The 17,759-nt window shown below is 39.9% G+C and overlaps 1 protein-coding gene across 2 annotated transcripts; it reads right to left on the bottom strand.

Annotated features, from left to right (window-relative positions):
• Positions 1 to 16,324: 16,324 nt before the first annotated feature.
• LOC101713035 (tropomyosin) lies at positions 16,325 to 17,068 on the bottom strand. Of its 2 annotated transcripts, XM_004839270.4 has the most exons (2): positions 16,937 to 17,004; positions 16,325 to 16,805 (listed from the first exon to the last, which is right to left on the bottom strand). In XM_004839270.4, exons 1-2 carry the CDS (start codon positions 17,002 to 17,004, stop codon positions 16,325 to 16,327), a joined length of 549 nt encoding a protein of 182 aa, XP_004839327.1. The 2 variants fall into 2 exon arrangements, with proteins under 2 accessions (XP_004839327.1, XP_004839326.1); XM_004839269.3 differs by having other exon boundaries at positions 16,325 to 17,068.
• Between the last annotated feature and the right edge of the window lie 691 nt (positions 17,069 to 17,759).

The following is a 17,759-nucleotide window of genomic DNA, read 5'->3' as shown; positions in this document are numbered from 1 at the left end:
TTCATGTATTCGAAAGTGTTGCTGAAAAGCAGAGTCCTGAAGCCTCATGCTTGACCTGTCAGTGGCTGCTCTATGCATGTCCACTTCTGAACCAAATAAATCTCGTTATTGTTTCCCTCTTCACCTCCCCCAGCCTCTTTCTACACACACACAGCCCCTGCTTTAGAATGAAGACACAGCCTGAATTGGATACAGCACTATTGAGGAGACAGGAAAAGGGAAAGAAAGTTGGAAGCACTAGATGGAGAAAAAGCAAAAATAGCAACTATCAGATTGGGATTGGGGTAAGTGAGTGGGTTGGGTTAAGAGCACATGTTTGTTCTCTTAGCATTTTATTATGAAAAGATTCAAACATAGATAAAAATTTTAAAAATTATACAAAAAAACACCAATAACCACATATACGTCCTACAATTAACATTTTGTGATAGTTACTCTATCAAGTCAGTCTATCCATCCTGCTATCCATTCATCAATGGATTTTATTCATTTTTATATATTCAATATAAGTTGCAGACATCAGTACATTCTACATTCACATTATTAACTAGAATTCAATACTATATTATATTGAATATTATTATATTTTAGGAAAAACACTCAAGTGAAAAATACACACAGGTCTTAACTATACCCTGTGATGAATTCTGAAAATGTTTATACTTCAAAAGTCTGTCAAGAAATAAAACAGTACCCTCTGCTCCTCCCCACAAATCCCATCTCCCTCACACCCCAGGGACAATCAATAGTGAGTTTTCCACCATATATTACTTTAGCCTTATCTAAAAACTTCGTATAAATGGAATCAAGGCTCCCAAGAGCATTTTAAAATATGGAAAAAAATATTAGTATCTTGAAATCAGGTAGTGTCTTTCAATTTTGTTCTTTTTCAAAATTGTTTCATTTCCATAATAAAACATACTTTTTCTGACTCCTGGCTTCTTTCTGTTTTTGAGACAGGATCTTCAGTTCAATTCCCAATAGTGCCAAAAGGGATGTTTAGGATGGTAAATTTTTTTTTTGGTGCCAGGGATGGAACTCAGGACCTTGTGCTTGTGAGGCAGGTGTGATGCCACTGAGCTAAATCCCTGGCCCTGGTAAATTTCATATTGTATGTATTTTTCCACAATCAGGGTTTCTTTTTTACTTTATTATTTCCAGTGCTAGGGGTCAAACCCAGAGCTTCAGGCATACTAGCCAACTGCTCTACATCCCAGCCCTGTAACTTTCATTTTAGATGACTAGTGGGTGGGGCCAGAATTAGTCTTCCTGCTTACCAAGGGACTAGGCCTAATTTCCTCTGTGTGAGAAGCCAGACGCCTTCTGGGCTGAAGCAAGCTAATAAGGGGTTGAAGGGAAAAAAGCACATCTAGGGCAGTTTTCCAAACTATAATCAACTCATGATAGTGGGACATAATGATATTTTTTTTTTTGGTACTGGGGATCTAACTCCAAACCTTGCACTTGCGAGGCAGGCGGTGGAACCACTGAGCTAAATCCCTGGTTGGACATAATAATTTAAGTGCGTCACAATCAACATAGTTTAAAATAAGGAATGGAACTAAAGCTATCAGAAGCAGTGTATTTTTTCCCTGAAATTTTCATTTCAATTATGTATGTATCCTGGCCCTGGATAGTAATGTAAAAACATTTTTTTTTCCTGAGACAGGGTCTCCCTATGTAGTTCAGACTTGCCTTGAACGCACTATGTAGCCCAAGCTGGCCTCGAACTCACAGCAATCCTCCTGGCTCTGCCTCCCAAGTGCTGGGATTATAGGCCTCCACCACCATGACCGACATAAAATGTATTTTTTATTGTGGGTCAAGATTAATAGAAGTTTCCAGGTCTCTCTGTTCTAGGGGAACACTCACAGAGGGACATGTAATTCTACCTGGAAGAAGTGACTTTAGTATTTGAAGGAAATCAAAGGTCATAGGGCAGAAAAGGGAAAAGGTCATTTCTAGGCAGAGAAAGCAGGACAGGAAGAAGCCCTGGGAGAAATGTCCTAAAAGAGAGTTGGGGCACCACTGGGCATGAGCAAGGCCAGTTCTGGTACCAGCACCTGGGTTCAGATTCCAGCACTACCACTGACTTATTGGTTGACACACAGAGAGGATTCAGTAAATAGCAACCACTATTCTCCTTCTCTATTACCCCCAAAAGGGAAGGGTCTGGGATGAACCATCTCCACCGATAAGGTCAAAGTTTAAGAGAGAACAGAAAAAAGAGGAAGAAGATAGAGGAAGAAGCCAAGAAGTTCTTCCTATTCACATACACAGAATCAACTAATCCCAAGGTTGCTCATCCAGTCATTTGTCTGCTAAAATAATCAATTAAAATTACTGATGGAGGTCCTTGCGCTTGCACAGCAGGCGGCGAAACCACTGAGCTAAATCCCCGGCCCTCTCAGTGAGTTTTTTATTTGTGTACAAGAAGGCTATTGATTTTTGAGTGTTGACCTTGTATCCAGCTACTGAATATGTCAATTAAGTCTAGAAGTCTCTTGGCAGAGATTTTTGGTTTTCAATGTAGAGTACTATATCATCAGCAAATAATGACAGTTTAGCTTCTTTCTTTCTTATCTTCCTTTTATTTATTTCTCTTGTCTAATTGCTTTGGCTAATGTTTTCAGAACTATATTGGACAGGAGTGGTGATAGTGGACATCCTTGTCTTGTTCCTGATTTTAGCATGAAGGTTTTCAGTTTTTCACCATTTAGTATGATGTTGGCTGTTGGTTTTTCATAGATAGCCTTTATCAGGTTGAGATAAAGACCATCTGTTCCAATTTGCTGCAGGGTTTTTTTTTTTATTATGAATGGGTGTTGAGTTTTGTCAAATGCCTTTTCTCCATCTATTGAGATGATCATATGGTTTTTGTCCTTGGGTCTTTAATATAGTGTATTACATTTATTGATTTACAAATGTTGAACCATCCTTGCATCCCTGGGATAAATCTGACTTGGTCAGGGTGTATGATCTTCTTGATGACCCTCTGTATTCTGTTTGCCAGTATCTTGTTGAAAAACAATCCAAAAATTAATTTGGAATCAGAAGACACCTAGAATAGCAAAAGCAATTCTAGGCAACAGGGATATGACAGGGGGTATCACAATCTCTGACTTGAAACTATACTACAAAGCCACTGTGATAAAAAACAGCATGGTACTGGCAAAGAAACAGACCTGAGGATCAGTGGAATAGATTAGAAGATACAGAAACAACTCCAGACATACTCAGCTACCTCATCTTTGACAAAGGAGCCAACCATCCACACTGGAGGAAAGATAGCCTGTTCAATAAATGGTGTTGGAAAAACTGGATTTCAACCTGCCAAAGATTAAAACTAGAACCCTATCTTTCACCATGCACTAAACTAAAATTGAAGTGGATTAAAGATCTAAATATTAAAACAGAAACACAAAACTTGCTGGAAGATAAATTAGGTAGAAGTCTTGAAGACATTGGCATAGGAAAAGACTATGAACAAAACCTCAGTAGCATGGGAACTAACACAAAGAATCAACATCCAGGATCTCATCTTATTAAAAAGCTTCTGCACTGCAAGAGAAACCACCAACAGAGCTAAGAGACAACCCACAATGTGGGAAAAAAATTTTATCAGCTGTTCCTCAGACAAAGGACTACTATCTAGAATATATTAAGAACTTGAAAAAATCAGACCCCCCAAATATAACAACCCAATTCAAAAATGGGCATCTGAAATGAACAGACATTTCTCAGACAAAGAAGTAAAAGCAGCAAATAAACATGAAAAAATGTTCAACATCAGTGGTCATTCGAGAGATGCAGATGAAAACAACGCTGAGATTCCACCTCACCTCAGAAAGAATGGCTACTATCAAGAAATCAACCAATAACAAATGCTAGTGGGGCTGTGGGGAAAAAGGAACCCTGCTCCACTGCTGGTCAGAGTGTAGAGTGGTGCAACCCTGTGGAAATCAATGGAGATACCGCAAAAAACTAGGATTGGAAGCCCCATTTGACCCAGCTATTCTTCTGCTGGTTATCTTCCCAAAAGAATTAAAAGAATCATACCACAGTGATATATGTGCACCCATGTTTATAGCGGCACAGTTTGTAATAGCTAAAACATGGAAACAGCCCAATTGCCCATCAACTGGAGACTGGGTAAAGAAGATGTGGGGTTTTTTTATAAGATGGAGTACCACTCAGCCATAAAGAATGAGAAACTAAGCTATTACTAGGGCTGAAAATAGAAAAAAAAAAGCATAAGAAATTAGAGACATTTATAGCTAAATGGATGCACATTGAGACCATACTCTTACGTGAAATAAAGAGGACACACATGTGCAAATACCGAATAGTTACTCCAGTGTGAGAAACTGAAAGTGTAAAATAAGGATCAAAATGTATAATTGATAATGTGAAATAGGAAGAAAAGGTCTAAAGGAGTAGGGGACATGGGAGGGGTAGGGGAAAGGAAAGAAGGGAAAGGAAAAAATATGAGAAAAGGAAAAATGGAAACAAAGTCATTGTAAATAGGGAAGGGTAGAGGGGGTGAAGGGAGGGCAGGGAAATGGGGAAAAAATAAGAACCAAGATACATCATGTAAAGGTACAAGATCCCAATGATGAATATAACTGTATTGTATACCTAAAATGTACCAAGAAACTTAATGGAAAAAGAAAAGCTTCGTTTAGTTCTAGTATTTCATTGTTGATTTTTTGTCTAAATCATCTGTCTGTTTGTGATAGTGAGGTATCGAGGTCCCCCTCTACAGTTGTATTAGTGCTTATTTGGTTTTTCATGTCCATTAATATTTGTTTTGTACAGTTGGAGGCATTCGTATTTGGTGCATTTATATTTATGATTGTCACCTCTTCCTCTTGGATTGTTTCCTTTCCAAGGATGTAGTGCCCTTCTTTGTCTCTTTTAATTAGTTTTGGTTTGAAATCTACTTTGTCTGTAAATAAGATAGTTACCCCTAGGGCCAGGGATTTAGCTCAGTAGTGCTGCCACCTGTCTTGCAAGGGCAAGGTCCTTAGTTTGATCCCTGGTACCAAAAGAAAAAAAAGAGAGATAGCTAACCCTGCTTTTTTCTGGGTTCCTGTTGCATGGAGAACTGTTTTACATCCTTTTACTTTCAGTCTATGAATTTCTTTTTGAACTAGGTGCATTTTTTTTGTGTTGTTTTGGTTTTTTTGGTACCGGGGATCAAACTCTGGTCCTTGCGCTTGCACAGCAGGCGGCGAAACCACTGAGCTAAATCCCTGGCCCCTAGGTGCATTTTTCGTATACAGCCTATTGTTGGATTTTGCTTCTTAATCCATTTTGCCAGTGTGTTTCTTTTGATTGGTGAATTGAGGCCATTAACATTGATGGTTATAACTGATATGTATTGACTTATCCTTGTCTTGTTATTTTCCTGTTGTTGGCTCTTTTATTTTATTTTTTTTCCCCTCTCCCTTTAATTTCTTGCCTTGCCTAATGGATTTGTTCTGTTGGGCCCCATGGAGTTGTGACTTTCATTGTATTTTTCTAGGATATTGTTTAGAATTGTTTGGAATGCTCGTTTGGTATTCATTAAGTTTCCCAGGTGTTCTTTGTCATGGAAGTATGTTATTTCCTCATCAATTTTTTTTTTTTTTTTTTTTTTTTTTTGGTACCGGGGATCAAACTCGGGACCTTCTGCTTTCGAGGCAGGTGGCGGAACCACTGAGCTAAATCCCCGGCCCTCCCCATTAATTTTGAAAGATAGTTTTGCAGGATGCAACAGTCTAGGTTGGAGGTTGTTTTCTTTTAGGGCTTGAAATACCTCACTCCAGCCTCTCTTTGACTTGAGGGTTTGTGTTGAAAAGTCTGCTGTGATTCTGATGGGCTTTCCTTTGTATGTGATTTGTTTCTTTTCTCTAACAGCTTATTGTATTTTCTTCTTCTATTCGTTTTCTGGGATCTTGATTACTATATGTCTAGGTGTAGATTTTTTTTATCATGGCTAGTTGGAGTCCTATATGCCTCACTTATCTGTATGTCAGTTCTTTCACTCTGGGAAGTTTTCCAACATTAATTCTGTGAACAGTTTTTTTTTTTATGTCATTTGCTCTTTCTCCTGATTTTTCATGAACTCCTATTAGTCTTATATTATTCCTTTGTGACATCTAGGAGCTGTTGGATTGATTTCTCATGGTCCCTTACTATTTCTTTTGTTGTTTTTGTTTTTTTTTTTATTTGGTACCAGGGATTGAACTCAGGAACTTGTGCTTGTGAGGTAGCTGCAGTGGCACTGAGCTAAATCCCTGGCCCTGTCCCTATTTTTAAAAGATCTCTCTTTTCATGGTCACTGACTGCCATCCTGTCTTCTATATCTGATAATCTGTCTTCACATTTGCTCAGATGAGCAAATGTGAAGACAGATTATCAGATATAGAGTACTTTCAACAGAGCTTTTAATCTCCTGGATATCTGTTTGAATCTGTTTCATGGATTCCATTTCCTTCCTATGCTGGGCATTCATGCCTTCCATCATGGTCCTGAGCTCAACTATTTTATCTGTTTCTGTCCTCGAGTCTCTAATCATGTCTTTCATTCTGCTCACCATCTCTGTAGTTATCTGAGAAATTATTTCTGTTTTGAATTTTTCTAGAGCCTCATTCATTTATTTTGTTACTTCCTGTGCTATCAGTTCAGGACATCAAAGTGGTTGATTACCAGACTTTTCCACCTCATTTCCCCCAGATTGTGCCTTTCTGAGCTGGAAGTCTGGGTTTGTATTTTGCTTAGGTGTCTTCTCATTTCTATTTATGTTGTTGGTACTGTTTTTGTTTTAATTCCTGGGTTGATACTTCAATATTGCTTATTGTAAGTATCTTTGTTACTTCTATTTAGAACCTTTATGGAATGTTTGCTTCTCAGAGGTGTCTTCCATATATAGCTGGTCTTTAGGTTTTGAGTCTCTATTGACTCTTAGGCAATCTCATTTTCAGTATACCAGGAAGGACAACTGATTAGATCAATCACACCTTAGCCCAAGTGATACAATCAGCAACAACAATAGCATCAAGCACAGCTTAGAAAATGACAGTTTGTGGTAGTTATTAATCTATCAACTTTTAGTGTGTGAATTAAATCAAAATTGAGGACCAGTCCAAAATATGTTTATAGTGAATAAACTCTTCAAGATAGCAACTTTACCCTTCAGGATGGGGACTTAGAAGGAGTTGGGTAGGGAGGGATAGATAGGTAGAAGGATAGGGAAAAGTTACAAGTGAGGCCAGAGGACACAGGAAGATCACGCAAACTCTAGCAAACTGTTGAAGACAAGAGGGAAAGATAGAATGAAAGAACACAGACAAGAACAGAACAACCTAACAGCAATAGGGGAGCTAAAAACTGTATTCACTTTCCTTTAAAACTAATGACAACTGAGAGAAGGAAAAAGAGAGAAGAAAAGAAAAACAAAGAAAAAAGAAATCAGAATTAGGACAGGAACAGGAACAAAAAGGGAGAGAGATAAAGAATAAGGTTGTAGAGAGAGAGAGAGCAAGTGAGAGAGAAAGAAAAGAAAAAAGAAAAAATTAATTTGAAAAGAGAAGAAAAATAAAAATTAAAAATAAGAGAAAAAAATAACTTTGAAAATAATAAAAATGAAGGGCCTCCTTCAGGGTATGTCTCTGCTGTCACAACAGACAACATGGGTAGCAGTGTGCAAATCTAAGTCAATTAGTCTCAGCAAGCCAGCAGCAGTCCCCTGAGATTAGGGCTGATTTCTGGCTGCAAAGCCCAAGTTGAGCTCCCTGACTTCCTGCTGGGTTGAACTGTGCAAGGTTCTACTGCAGGTTCCAGTTGCTCTTCCCCTCAAGACTGTCCAGGTTCTGATGGGAGGTGGTGATCCCTCCAACTTACCAACTATGGTGGTTTGGTGTGCCTTTATTGCAGAGAGTTTCTTCACTTTTCCAGCGGGCTTCAATTTTCATCAAGGATCCTCAGAGAGGCCCTCTTTCACTTCTGCTCTATCTTCTGGAGCTCAGAACAATGTCCTTTATGACCCCCTGCACCACTGTGGTGTGGATCCAGGTATCTGTGCAGCCCAGCTGCTAGAGGCCAGGGCGAGGGGGAGATGGTCAGATCCTCAGCTCCTCCTTGGAGGCCCAGGGATGGTGATACCAGCGGCCCACAGCTCAGTTCCTCAGCGACCTGGAAAAAAAATGTGTTATTTTCTTTCCAATGTTTATATGAGCTCCACAGAGAACAGAGAAGTTCCTCAGGACACATAATCTGGATTTATTCCCTTAAAAAAAGGGAAAGAAATAAAGGAAAGAGTATATATAATCAGAAGCAGAGAGGCAGCACAGAGAAATGGAAAATGTGTAGGCTTTGGCATTGCAGACCTGAATTTGTATCCTCACTCTGCAGCTTATTAGATGGGGGCCCCTAGACATGTTACTTCATCTTCCTGGGTCTTGCTCTCTTTACTGAAATGTGGACATGCGTATTACCCAACTCCTAGAACTATTGTGAAGACTAAATGTGAAGGAAAGTACTTGGGACAGAGATGGTTAGTGGGTGTTATCTGTCTTCCTTTCCTGTAGAAAGGCTCTGGACCAGAATGTTCTTAGATCTCCTTTAAACTATAGCAGTTTTACATACCACTGTTATGGGCTCAGTTATGTTCCCACACAAATCTATATGTTGATGCTTGAAACTCCAGAGTCTCAGAAGTAGGCTGTATTTGAAGACAGGCCTTTAGAGAGATAATGAAGTTAAAATGAGGCTGTTGGATGGGCACTAATTAATCTAACTGGTGTCCTTAAAGAAGAGGAAATTTGGATACACAAATGGAGATACCTGGGGATGGCATTTCTAGGAGGTGGCTGTCTACAAGCCAAGGGGAGAGGCTTTAGAAGAAACCAACTGCCACCACCTTGGTCTTGGTCTCCCAGCCTCCAGAATTATAAGAAAATAAATTTTTGTTGTTTAAGCCACTCAACCCTTGCCACTAATACTATTAGTATTATGGAAGTGTGCTAAGCTGTTAAGTGTAGTGACAGGAGAACAGGTTTTATAGTGTCTGTAGCCAATCAACTGTGTGACCTGGGACAAGTCACTGAGCTTCTCTCTACCACATTTTCTGCCTCTAAACAAGGGTTACAGAGATCAATTGAGATAATGTGTGGAAAGACAGTGTCATAAACAGGTGTCCTAGAAATGGTCGTCTCCTTCAAATGTCTCCCCAAATATCCGGTTTCTCAGCAGCAACTCAAGGGATTTGATAGACTAACCAGGCCACCTACTTCTTCCAAGCTCTGGTGTGTGATTCTAAGAACAGTATTGGCAACAAGAGTGGCTTTCCTTTCTGTAATGCCAGGAAATGTTTTCAAAGTCTCTTCCTTCACTTTCCAACACAAATGTACCCCTCTGGACTTCACGTATCTTTAAACATCAATTCAGAGAGACCTGGTGAACCCCACCAGAGCAGATTAACTATCCATCCAGTTTTCCCTGCAGATAAATCCAGCCAGCCATGCAAAAGCACATTTCTCAACATGAATGCCTCCCAGACAGACACACACTTTATGGAAACCCAGAGTTTAATATTTGACTCTAAAATACTCCTTTAAAATCCCACCTCCCCCAACACACAGTACCTGGCTCAGCAATCCAGTTGCTCTCTTCTTGGAGGACCAAAATACGTTTTACAATAAGGTTTCTTTTTGTCTGTTTCCCGTTTCACAGAAAGGCCTGTTGCTCCTGTAGATCTGGTGCTTTCCTTATTTGGTTAGAGGAAAGGGTACAAAATGGGAAATGATAAACAGTTGCTTTGCTTTCTTTTTTTTTTTCCAGTCATAGTAAGAGTGACTGAGACACATGTACTACCAGTTCAGAAAAGAAAGATAAATACTAGAAGGAGTGGGGAAAAATTGGGACTTGAGACACAGAGCTCAAAATTCACTTATTTGTTTTTTCTTTATTCACAATGACACTGGCATCGGGCAGTGAGTAATTGCCTCTTGTAAGATGGAAACCATACACAGACTAGTACGATTAAATAAAAGTGAAAGTTTGGGGCTGGGGATTTAGCTCAGTGGTTCTGCTGCTTGCCTCACAAGTGTGAGATCTCGAGTTCAATATCCGGTACCAAAAAACCAAAACAAAACAAAACTGAAAGTTTGTTACCGAAAAGAAGTACAGCAGACTATCCTATGAGCAGAGTAGGTTAGTTAAGACCAGCCTGGGAAGGATGCAGCAGAGTTGGCTACTCTACAGACAGAGAGCCCTGAAAAAAGGAGGACCCTGAAAAAAATTTTACTTTTATAAGGTCTCAAAGGAATGTCGTCAATTATTTCTGAATTTTTTCAAGAAGGGGTGGGGTCTGTGGGCTGAGTGGGGTTCAGTTACTGTGCAGTGGTGCGTTTGGAAGTTTAGGGTCAGTTCTTGGTCACTGCCATTGCCATTGCCATCTTAGCAGGCACCAGTCTCAATCCGTGTGCCCGTGTATCTTATTTTCTTATCTCAAGGACCACACTAGCTTGCTTGATTAATTAACAGTCTGATTTACTTTCCTCCTCTTATCACAAAAAGTTGCACCTACCTGTCCTTTTTTTCCTCAGGCCCCTACTTCAAAGACCTGCTAGGGCCGGGGATTTAGCTCAGTTGTTTTGTTGCCTGCTGCGCAAGTGCAAGGACCCGAGTTCGATTCCTGGTACCAAAAAAAAAAAAAAAAAAGAAGACCTGCTAATCCCCCATATCAATAATAATCCTATTGCAATTGATTTATTTATTCTATAGCTTAAAATGAAACAACATGTTTTGGATATTCAATATATATATATACGTATATATTGTATATATACACACACACACACACACACACACACATATATATATATATATATATATATATATATATATATTTGGTACTTGGAATCGAACCCAGGAGTACTCTATCATTGAGCTACATCTCCATCCCTTTTTATTTTATTTTTTAAATTTTGAAACAGGCTTTCACTAAGTTACCCAGGCTGACCTCGAACTTGTAATCCTCCTCCCTCTGCCTCCTGAGTAGCTGGGGTTATAGGCATGTGCCGCCATGCCCTGCTCAATATGTTTACTTTTATGATAGAGACGGAGGCAAGGAGGAAGAGAGAGAGAGAGAGACAGACAGACAGAGTCAGAGAGCAAGACAGAGACAGAGAGACAGAGAGGAAATGTGGTTTGGTTAATTAAAGTGTATTGCTACTGCAGTCAAGGTGATGCTTACCTTCCTTCCCTAAACCCCAGCCAGCAAACATGTACTCTCAGTCACCAAGATCATGGGAAAGGTTAGCACAAGGCTGACAAATCACCAGTATCAACTCATGTCACAAATAATATGCAGGGACAACCTCTGAACACAAAGAGCTAGAAGGTCACACTGGCATGAATATGTTCAACACTTGTGATCACATAAATCAATGCAATTAGAAATGAAAAAGATGAAATCACAATGAACACTGCTGAAATAAAGATTATTAACAACTACTTTGTCATTTTGTACAGCAGTAAATTGGAGAATTCACAAGAAATGGATAGATTCCTAGATTCACATGAATTATCAAAACTGAACCAAGAAGATTTTAAAACCTTGAATAATCCAATAACAGGCAATGAAATTGAAGCAATAATTTAAAAAAACCTACCAACTAAAAGAAAACAAAATCCAAATGTATTCACTGCTGAATTCTACAAAAACTTCAGTGAAGATCTAACACCAGTACTCTTCAAGCACTTTAATAAAATCGAAAGGGAAAAAATATTCCCAAAGTCATTCCTGGAAGCAAGCATGACCCTGATTCTAAAACAAGACAAGTATTCAATCAAAAAAATAGAACTGTAGCTCAATCTCTTTAATGAATATAGACTCAAAAATCCTCAACAAGATACTAATGTAATGAATGTAATGAATCATCAAAAAGATCATTAAGTCATGACCAAATAGGCTTCATCCCAAGGATGCAAGGATGGTTCAAGGTATACAAATCAATAAATGTAATGCATCACATAAACAGAAGCAGGGATAAAAATTACATGATCATCTCAATAGACCAAAAAAAAAAAAAAAAAAAAGCCTTTGACAAAATCCAACATCATTTCATGATAAAAATCCTGAAGAAAATACATATAGAACAACCTTATCTTAATCTGATAAAAGCCATTTATGACAAACTTACTGTTAACATCATATTAAATGGGGAAAAACTGAAATCTTTCCCTCTAAAATCAGTAACAAGGGCCAGGGATTTAGCTCAGTGTTTCCGCTGCTTGCCTTGCAAGCGAAAAGTCCCAAGTTCGATCCCCGGTACCAAAAAAAAAAAAAAAGAAAGAAAGAAAGAAAAGAAAAGAAAAGAAAAATCAGTAACAAGACAAGAATGTCCATTATTACCACCCTTGTTCAACATAGTACTCAAAACATTAACAAGAGCAATTAGACAAGAAAAAGAATAAAAGAGATATGTATAGGAAAGGAAGAAGTCAAATGATCATTATTTGCAGATGACATACTCTACATACAAGATCAAAAAAATTTACCAAAAATCTCTTAGAATTAATGATCAAATTCAGTAATGCAGCAGGAGATAAAATCAATACATAAAAATCAATAGAGCGCCTGTACACTAATAATGAACCCCTGAGAAAAAAATTAGGGAAAAAATACCATTCATGATAACACCAAGAAAAATTGAATACATTCTTAGGAATTAACCTAACTAGTGCACACCTGTAATCCCAGCACTTGGGAGGCTGAGGCAAAAGGATTGCCGTGAGTTCGAGGTCAGCCTGAACTACATAGCAAGAGCTTGTCTCAAAAAACAAAATAAATAAATACTTAAAAAAAAGAATTAACCTAACTGAGGAAGTGAAAGACCAATGAAAAGTACAGTACACTGAAAAAAGGAAATCAAAGAAGACATCAGAAAATAAAAGGATATCCCTTGTTCCTGAATAGGCAGAACCGATATAGTCAAAATCACCATATTTCAAAATTGATATAGAGATTTGATGCAATCTCAATCAAAATACCAGCAACATTCTATACAGAAGTGGAGAAAACAATCCTAAAATTCGTATGAAACCAGAAGAGATTCAGAATAGCAAAAGTAAGCCTGGGTAACAAAAGCAAGACAGGCAGTATCACAACCCCAGACTTAAAATTATGCTGTACTACAAAGCTACCATGATTAGCAACAGCAGGAGACTGCCACAAAAACAGACACATGGATCGGTGGAACAGGATAAAGGTTGCAAAACAACCTCAAGCACATTTAACCATTTGATCTTAGACAAAGGGGCCAAAAACACACAATGGAAGAAAGATAGTCGCTTTAATAAATGGTGTTGGGTAAACTGACTATCCACATGCAGAGGATTGAATCCAGACCCATACCTCTCACCATGTACTAAACTAAAATAAAAATGGATCAAGGATCTAAATATTAGAACGGAAACAATCTGCTGGAAGACAAAATAGGTAAAACTCTTGAACAGAATTCCAGGTGCACAGGAAATAGTTCTGAGAATCAACAAATGGGATCACATCAATTTAAAAACCTTCTGCACAGCAAAAGAAATGACAAAGTGAAAAAAACCATAGAAAATGGGAAAAAATTGCCAGTTACCCCTCAAAGTATAAATATCTAGAATATACAAAGAACTCAAAAAAATTAGAACCCCTAAAATAAAAGACCCAATCAAAAAATGAGCAAGTGAAATGAATAGATACTTCACAGAAGTACAAACGGCCAATAAAACCATGAAGAAAAGCTCAATATCATTGGTCATTAGAAAAAAACCCAAAACAACCCTGAGATTCCATATTACCCTAGAAAGAATGGCCATCATCAAGAAATGAAACAATAACAAATGCTGGTAAAGCTGTCAGAAAAAAAAAAATGGTGCCCTTCTATATTGCTGGTGGGAATGTAAATTAGCACAACCACGACTATGGAAATCAGTATGAAGATTCCTCAAAAAACTAAACTAGAAATTTCATTTGACCCAGCTATTCCCCTTCTAGGCATCTTCCCAGAAGAGTTAAAGATACCACATTACAGTGATACAAGCAGTCCCATATTTATAGCAGCACAATTCATAATAGCTAAATTTTGGAAGCTGCCTATATGTCCATCAACAGTTGAATGGATACTGATGTGGTATTTACACACAACATGCAGTACGACGCTACCATAAAAAAGATAAACTTGAGTCATGTGTCAGAAAACGGATGCACCTTGAGACCATAATGTTAAGAGAAATACATCAGACACACAAGCTTAAATATTACATTAGTTTCTCTTATAGAAAAAACTCAAATTATACATAAAGGGCAAAATAAAATATTGATAATAGGAAATAGGGAGTTAAGCCTTTCTCAAATGGGAAGGGGATCAAGAAATGGGGGGGGAGTAAAAGGAAGGAAAGGGGATGAAAAAGGAATGAAGATGTGTTACGTACATGTACCTACTCCCCACAGGAATGTAGTTTGTTTTTGGTTTTTTTTTTGGTACCAGAGATCGAACTCGGGTCCTTGCGCTTGTGCAGCAGGTGATGAAACCACTGAGCTAAATCCCCAGCCCAGGAATGTAAACATTATGTACTATAAACATGTACTAATAAAAAAACCCAAAAGAAGTGAGTATGCTATCATTAAAAATATTGAGGTCATAGACTATAGGAAGCCAGCTTTCTCAACTTCAGGAATGAAGAACTCTCCCTGCCATTCTCTTGTGAAAGACAGTTTTGTGTACTCTTTTCTGCGTAACTTTAATGTTACATAACTTCTTGTTTCAAAAAGAGCATTCTGTAGGGACATGATCACACATGCTTTTTTTTTTTTTTTTTTTTAATAAGAGGGACTGGTTCTTTATTTCAAAAAGACACTTGGCAATAATATTCAGTATCAAAACAGTTGCACTTCTGGTCCTTCTTTCTCCTGACTGGCCCTAAAGAGAGACCACAACAAAGGAGCACACATTTTAAGCCAATAAGCTGCAGGGTGTACACCCAACAGACCTCACAGAAACCTCACCTAAAAGTGGGTATGGAAAAAACTTCAAAAGATTAGCACACTGCCAGCCCACAGACTCTACCAACTCTCACAGCCAGGTGGGGTAGTTGTGCGCTCCAACCCTAAAGCAAAATCTCAAAATAATATAAAACTTAAAAAGTTTTGTACATAAGCTATTCAAGATTTCTCCAGCACTGACTGATACAAAGCACAATGAGATGGCACTTTCAGAGACAGCAGCTTCAGACCCAGAAGAGAGGGAGATGAATTTCATATGGCTGAATCAGTGGCAAAAACATCATTTTTCTATTCTTTCAAGGAGGCAGGAGAACAATTAATTGGTCACCTCAAGATTAAGGGAGGGACACATGATCCGTTCAGTGAGCAGCTGAGAAGGGGTAGAAATGGGACAAAAATTTGGTCTCAGGGCCGGGTATGGGCTCAGTGGAAGAGCTCCTGCCAACATCCACAAGGCCCTCCCTGGGTTCAGTCTCCAACATCACACACACAAAAAAGTCTCAGAGGTCTCACCATCTTAATTTGCTCACTTCTGATGAAAAAAGTAACAAATAGGGCCAGGGAGGTAGCTCAGTGGCACCACACCTGCCTCGCAAGCGCAAGGTCCCACATTCGATCCCCGGTGCCAAAAAAAAAAAAAAAAAAAAAAAAAAAGTAGCAAATGAAAATAAAGTTGTTCAAAGATACCTTAAAGCTCAAAACCTGAGTAGCGCGGTTTTTGTTTCTGGCTAACTCCTCCTGAAACCACCTTCCTGGTTTGGCTGGTGCTTGGGGCAGAGCACAGGTTTCCTACAGTGGCTTTTCCCTGGGCTGTTCGGCTGTTGGTGAGGCAGCTGCCCTTACTTCTTTCCCTCTTCTGCAGAGGGCACTACGCATTAGGCTGAGTTACCTTCCAAAGTGAGAAAGGAATCAGACTTCTGCTTTGAAGTTGTCGATTATTTGGAATGTTTTACAAATGGTTGTTACAACAAAAAAAGTTATTACAAATGTGCACATCACAACATGCTTTTAAATACACTTCGCACTGTGCTCACATTCCCTTGAATCTTGTTCCCAAAGGTGCTCAGCCTCTAGCCCAGCCGGAAGCTCTGAGAAGAGGCAGAGACAAGGAGCGCCAGGTGAGGTGGGGTGGGGTGGGGTGGGGAGAGAGGACGTAGAAAGGAGAAAGCAGCCTTCCAGTTAAAAGATCAGCCCTCAGTTTCGAGGTCAGCCTCGGGCAGGCCGGCCCCAGGTGGTGTCGGGTCAGAGGGAGGAGCAGCGGTAGGGCACGACTGGGGAGCTCTACATCTCCTTCAGGTCGAGCAGAGTCTGGTCCTGCATCCTTTGTGTACTGAGGTGCTCCTCTTTGGTGCATTTCAGCTTATCTTCCAAGTCATCAATAGTGTTTTCCAGTTTGGCTACTGATCTCTCAGCAAACTCAGCATGCGTCTCTGCCTCCTTGAGCTTATCAGTAAGAATCTGTATCTCTTCCTCATATTTGTCTTCTTTTTGGCAGTGCTTTTCTTCAGCAACACTCAGACACTTCAGGTTCTGGTCCATCAGTCTGATCTGCCCATCCATCTCCCGGCAACAGGACTCTGCCAGCTCAGCTCGTTCCTCGGTGCGTTCCAAGTCTCCTTCAATAATCACCAACGTTCGAGCCACCTCTTCATACTTCCTATCCGCCTCTTCTGCAATATGTTTAGCTTCCATAGGTTGGATTTCCTGGAGTTCCATCTTTTCTTCATCTTTCAGGGCCCAGTTTTCAATAACCTTCATGCCTCTCTCACTCTCATCGGCAGCTTTCTCAGCTTTCTCCAGCTTTTGCAGGGCAGTGGCCAGGCGCTCCTGTGCACGGTCCAGCTCTTCAACCAGCTGGATCCTACGGTTCAAGGAGGCCACCTCCGCCTCAGCCTGTTCCCGAGCCTGCCTTTCTCCCTCCACCTCCCGCTGGAGGCGTTCGGCCCTCTCCTCTGCGTCATCGGCTTGCTGCTGAAGAACCTGGATCTTGCGCTTCACCGCCTCGGTGGTGGTGATCCCGGCCATAGTGACCACCCAGCTGCCTCTGTCTCAGGCCCTGCCTCTTCAGTCCGGCGCTGCAGCCGCTTCTCCCACGCATGCTTTTAATCTCAGCTACTTCGGAGTCAGTTCAAGGCCAGCCTTGGCAAGTTAGCGAGACCCTGTTTTGAAATTAAAAACAAAACAAATCAAAAAACAGCTGGTGACATAGCTCAGTGATAGAACACTTGTCTAGCAGGCCTGAAGCTTTAATACCCAGTGGGGAGTGGGGAGAGAATGAGAATGGATATAAATTTTGGCATTAACCTATTAGCAAGAGAGGCGTGTCTAACTTTCCCTTCAAAGAAATTCGTACATTCCAGGCTTTCTAGGGGAGTGTCCGCGGTGTTACCCAACTCGTGAGGTGGACTTCTCTGAAATAAGAACAAGGGCTCTGCTATCAGTTGGATTTTTAAGTTTTAATAAAACTTATAAGTAATGTACATTCAAAAAACCCTGCAAGGTTTCGCCACCTGCTGCGCAAGCCCCAAGGACCTGAGTTCGATCCCCGGTACCAAAAAACAAATGAGGGGCCGGGGATTTAGCTCAGTGGTTTTGCCACCTGCTGCGCAAGCGCAAGGACCCAAGTTCGATCCCCGGCACCCTCCCCCCAAACAAACAAACAAAAAACCCTGCAAAAGATAGACACCAAAATAGGAATGGCGCTTACCTTTGGGGA

This window comes from Heterocephalus glaber, unplaced genomic scaffold (genome assembly GCF_053883595.1).
Source record: "Heterocephalus glaber isolate CG9 unplaced genomic scaffold, H.glaber_assembly_v1.0 deba00001457, whole genome shotgun sequence".
NCBI lineage: Eukaryota > Metazoa > Chordata > Mammalia > Rodentia > Bathyergidae > Heterocephalus > Heterocephalus glaber.
Note: the sequence above shows the minus strand (reverse complement) of the source record. Positions and strands in the feature narration are given on the sequence as shown.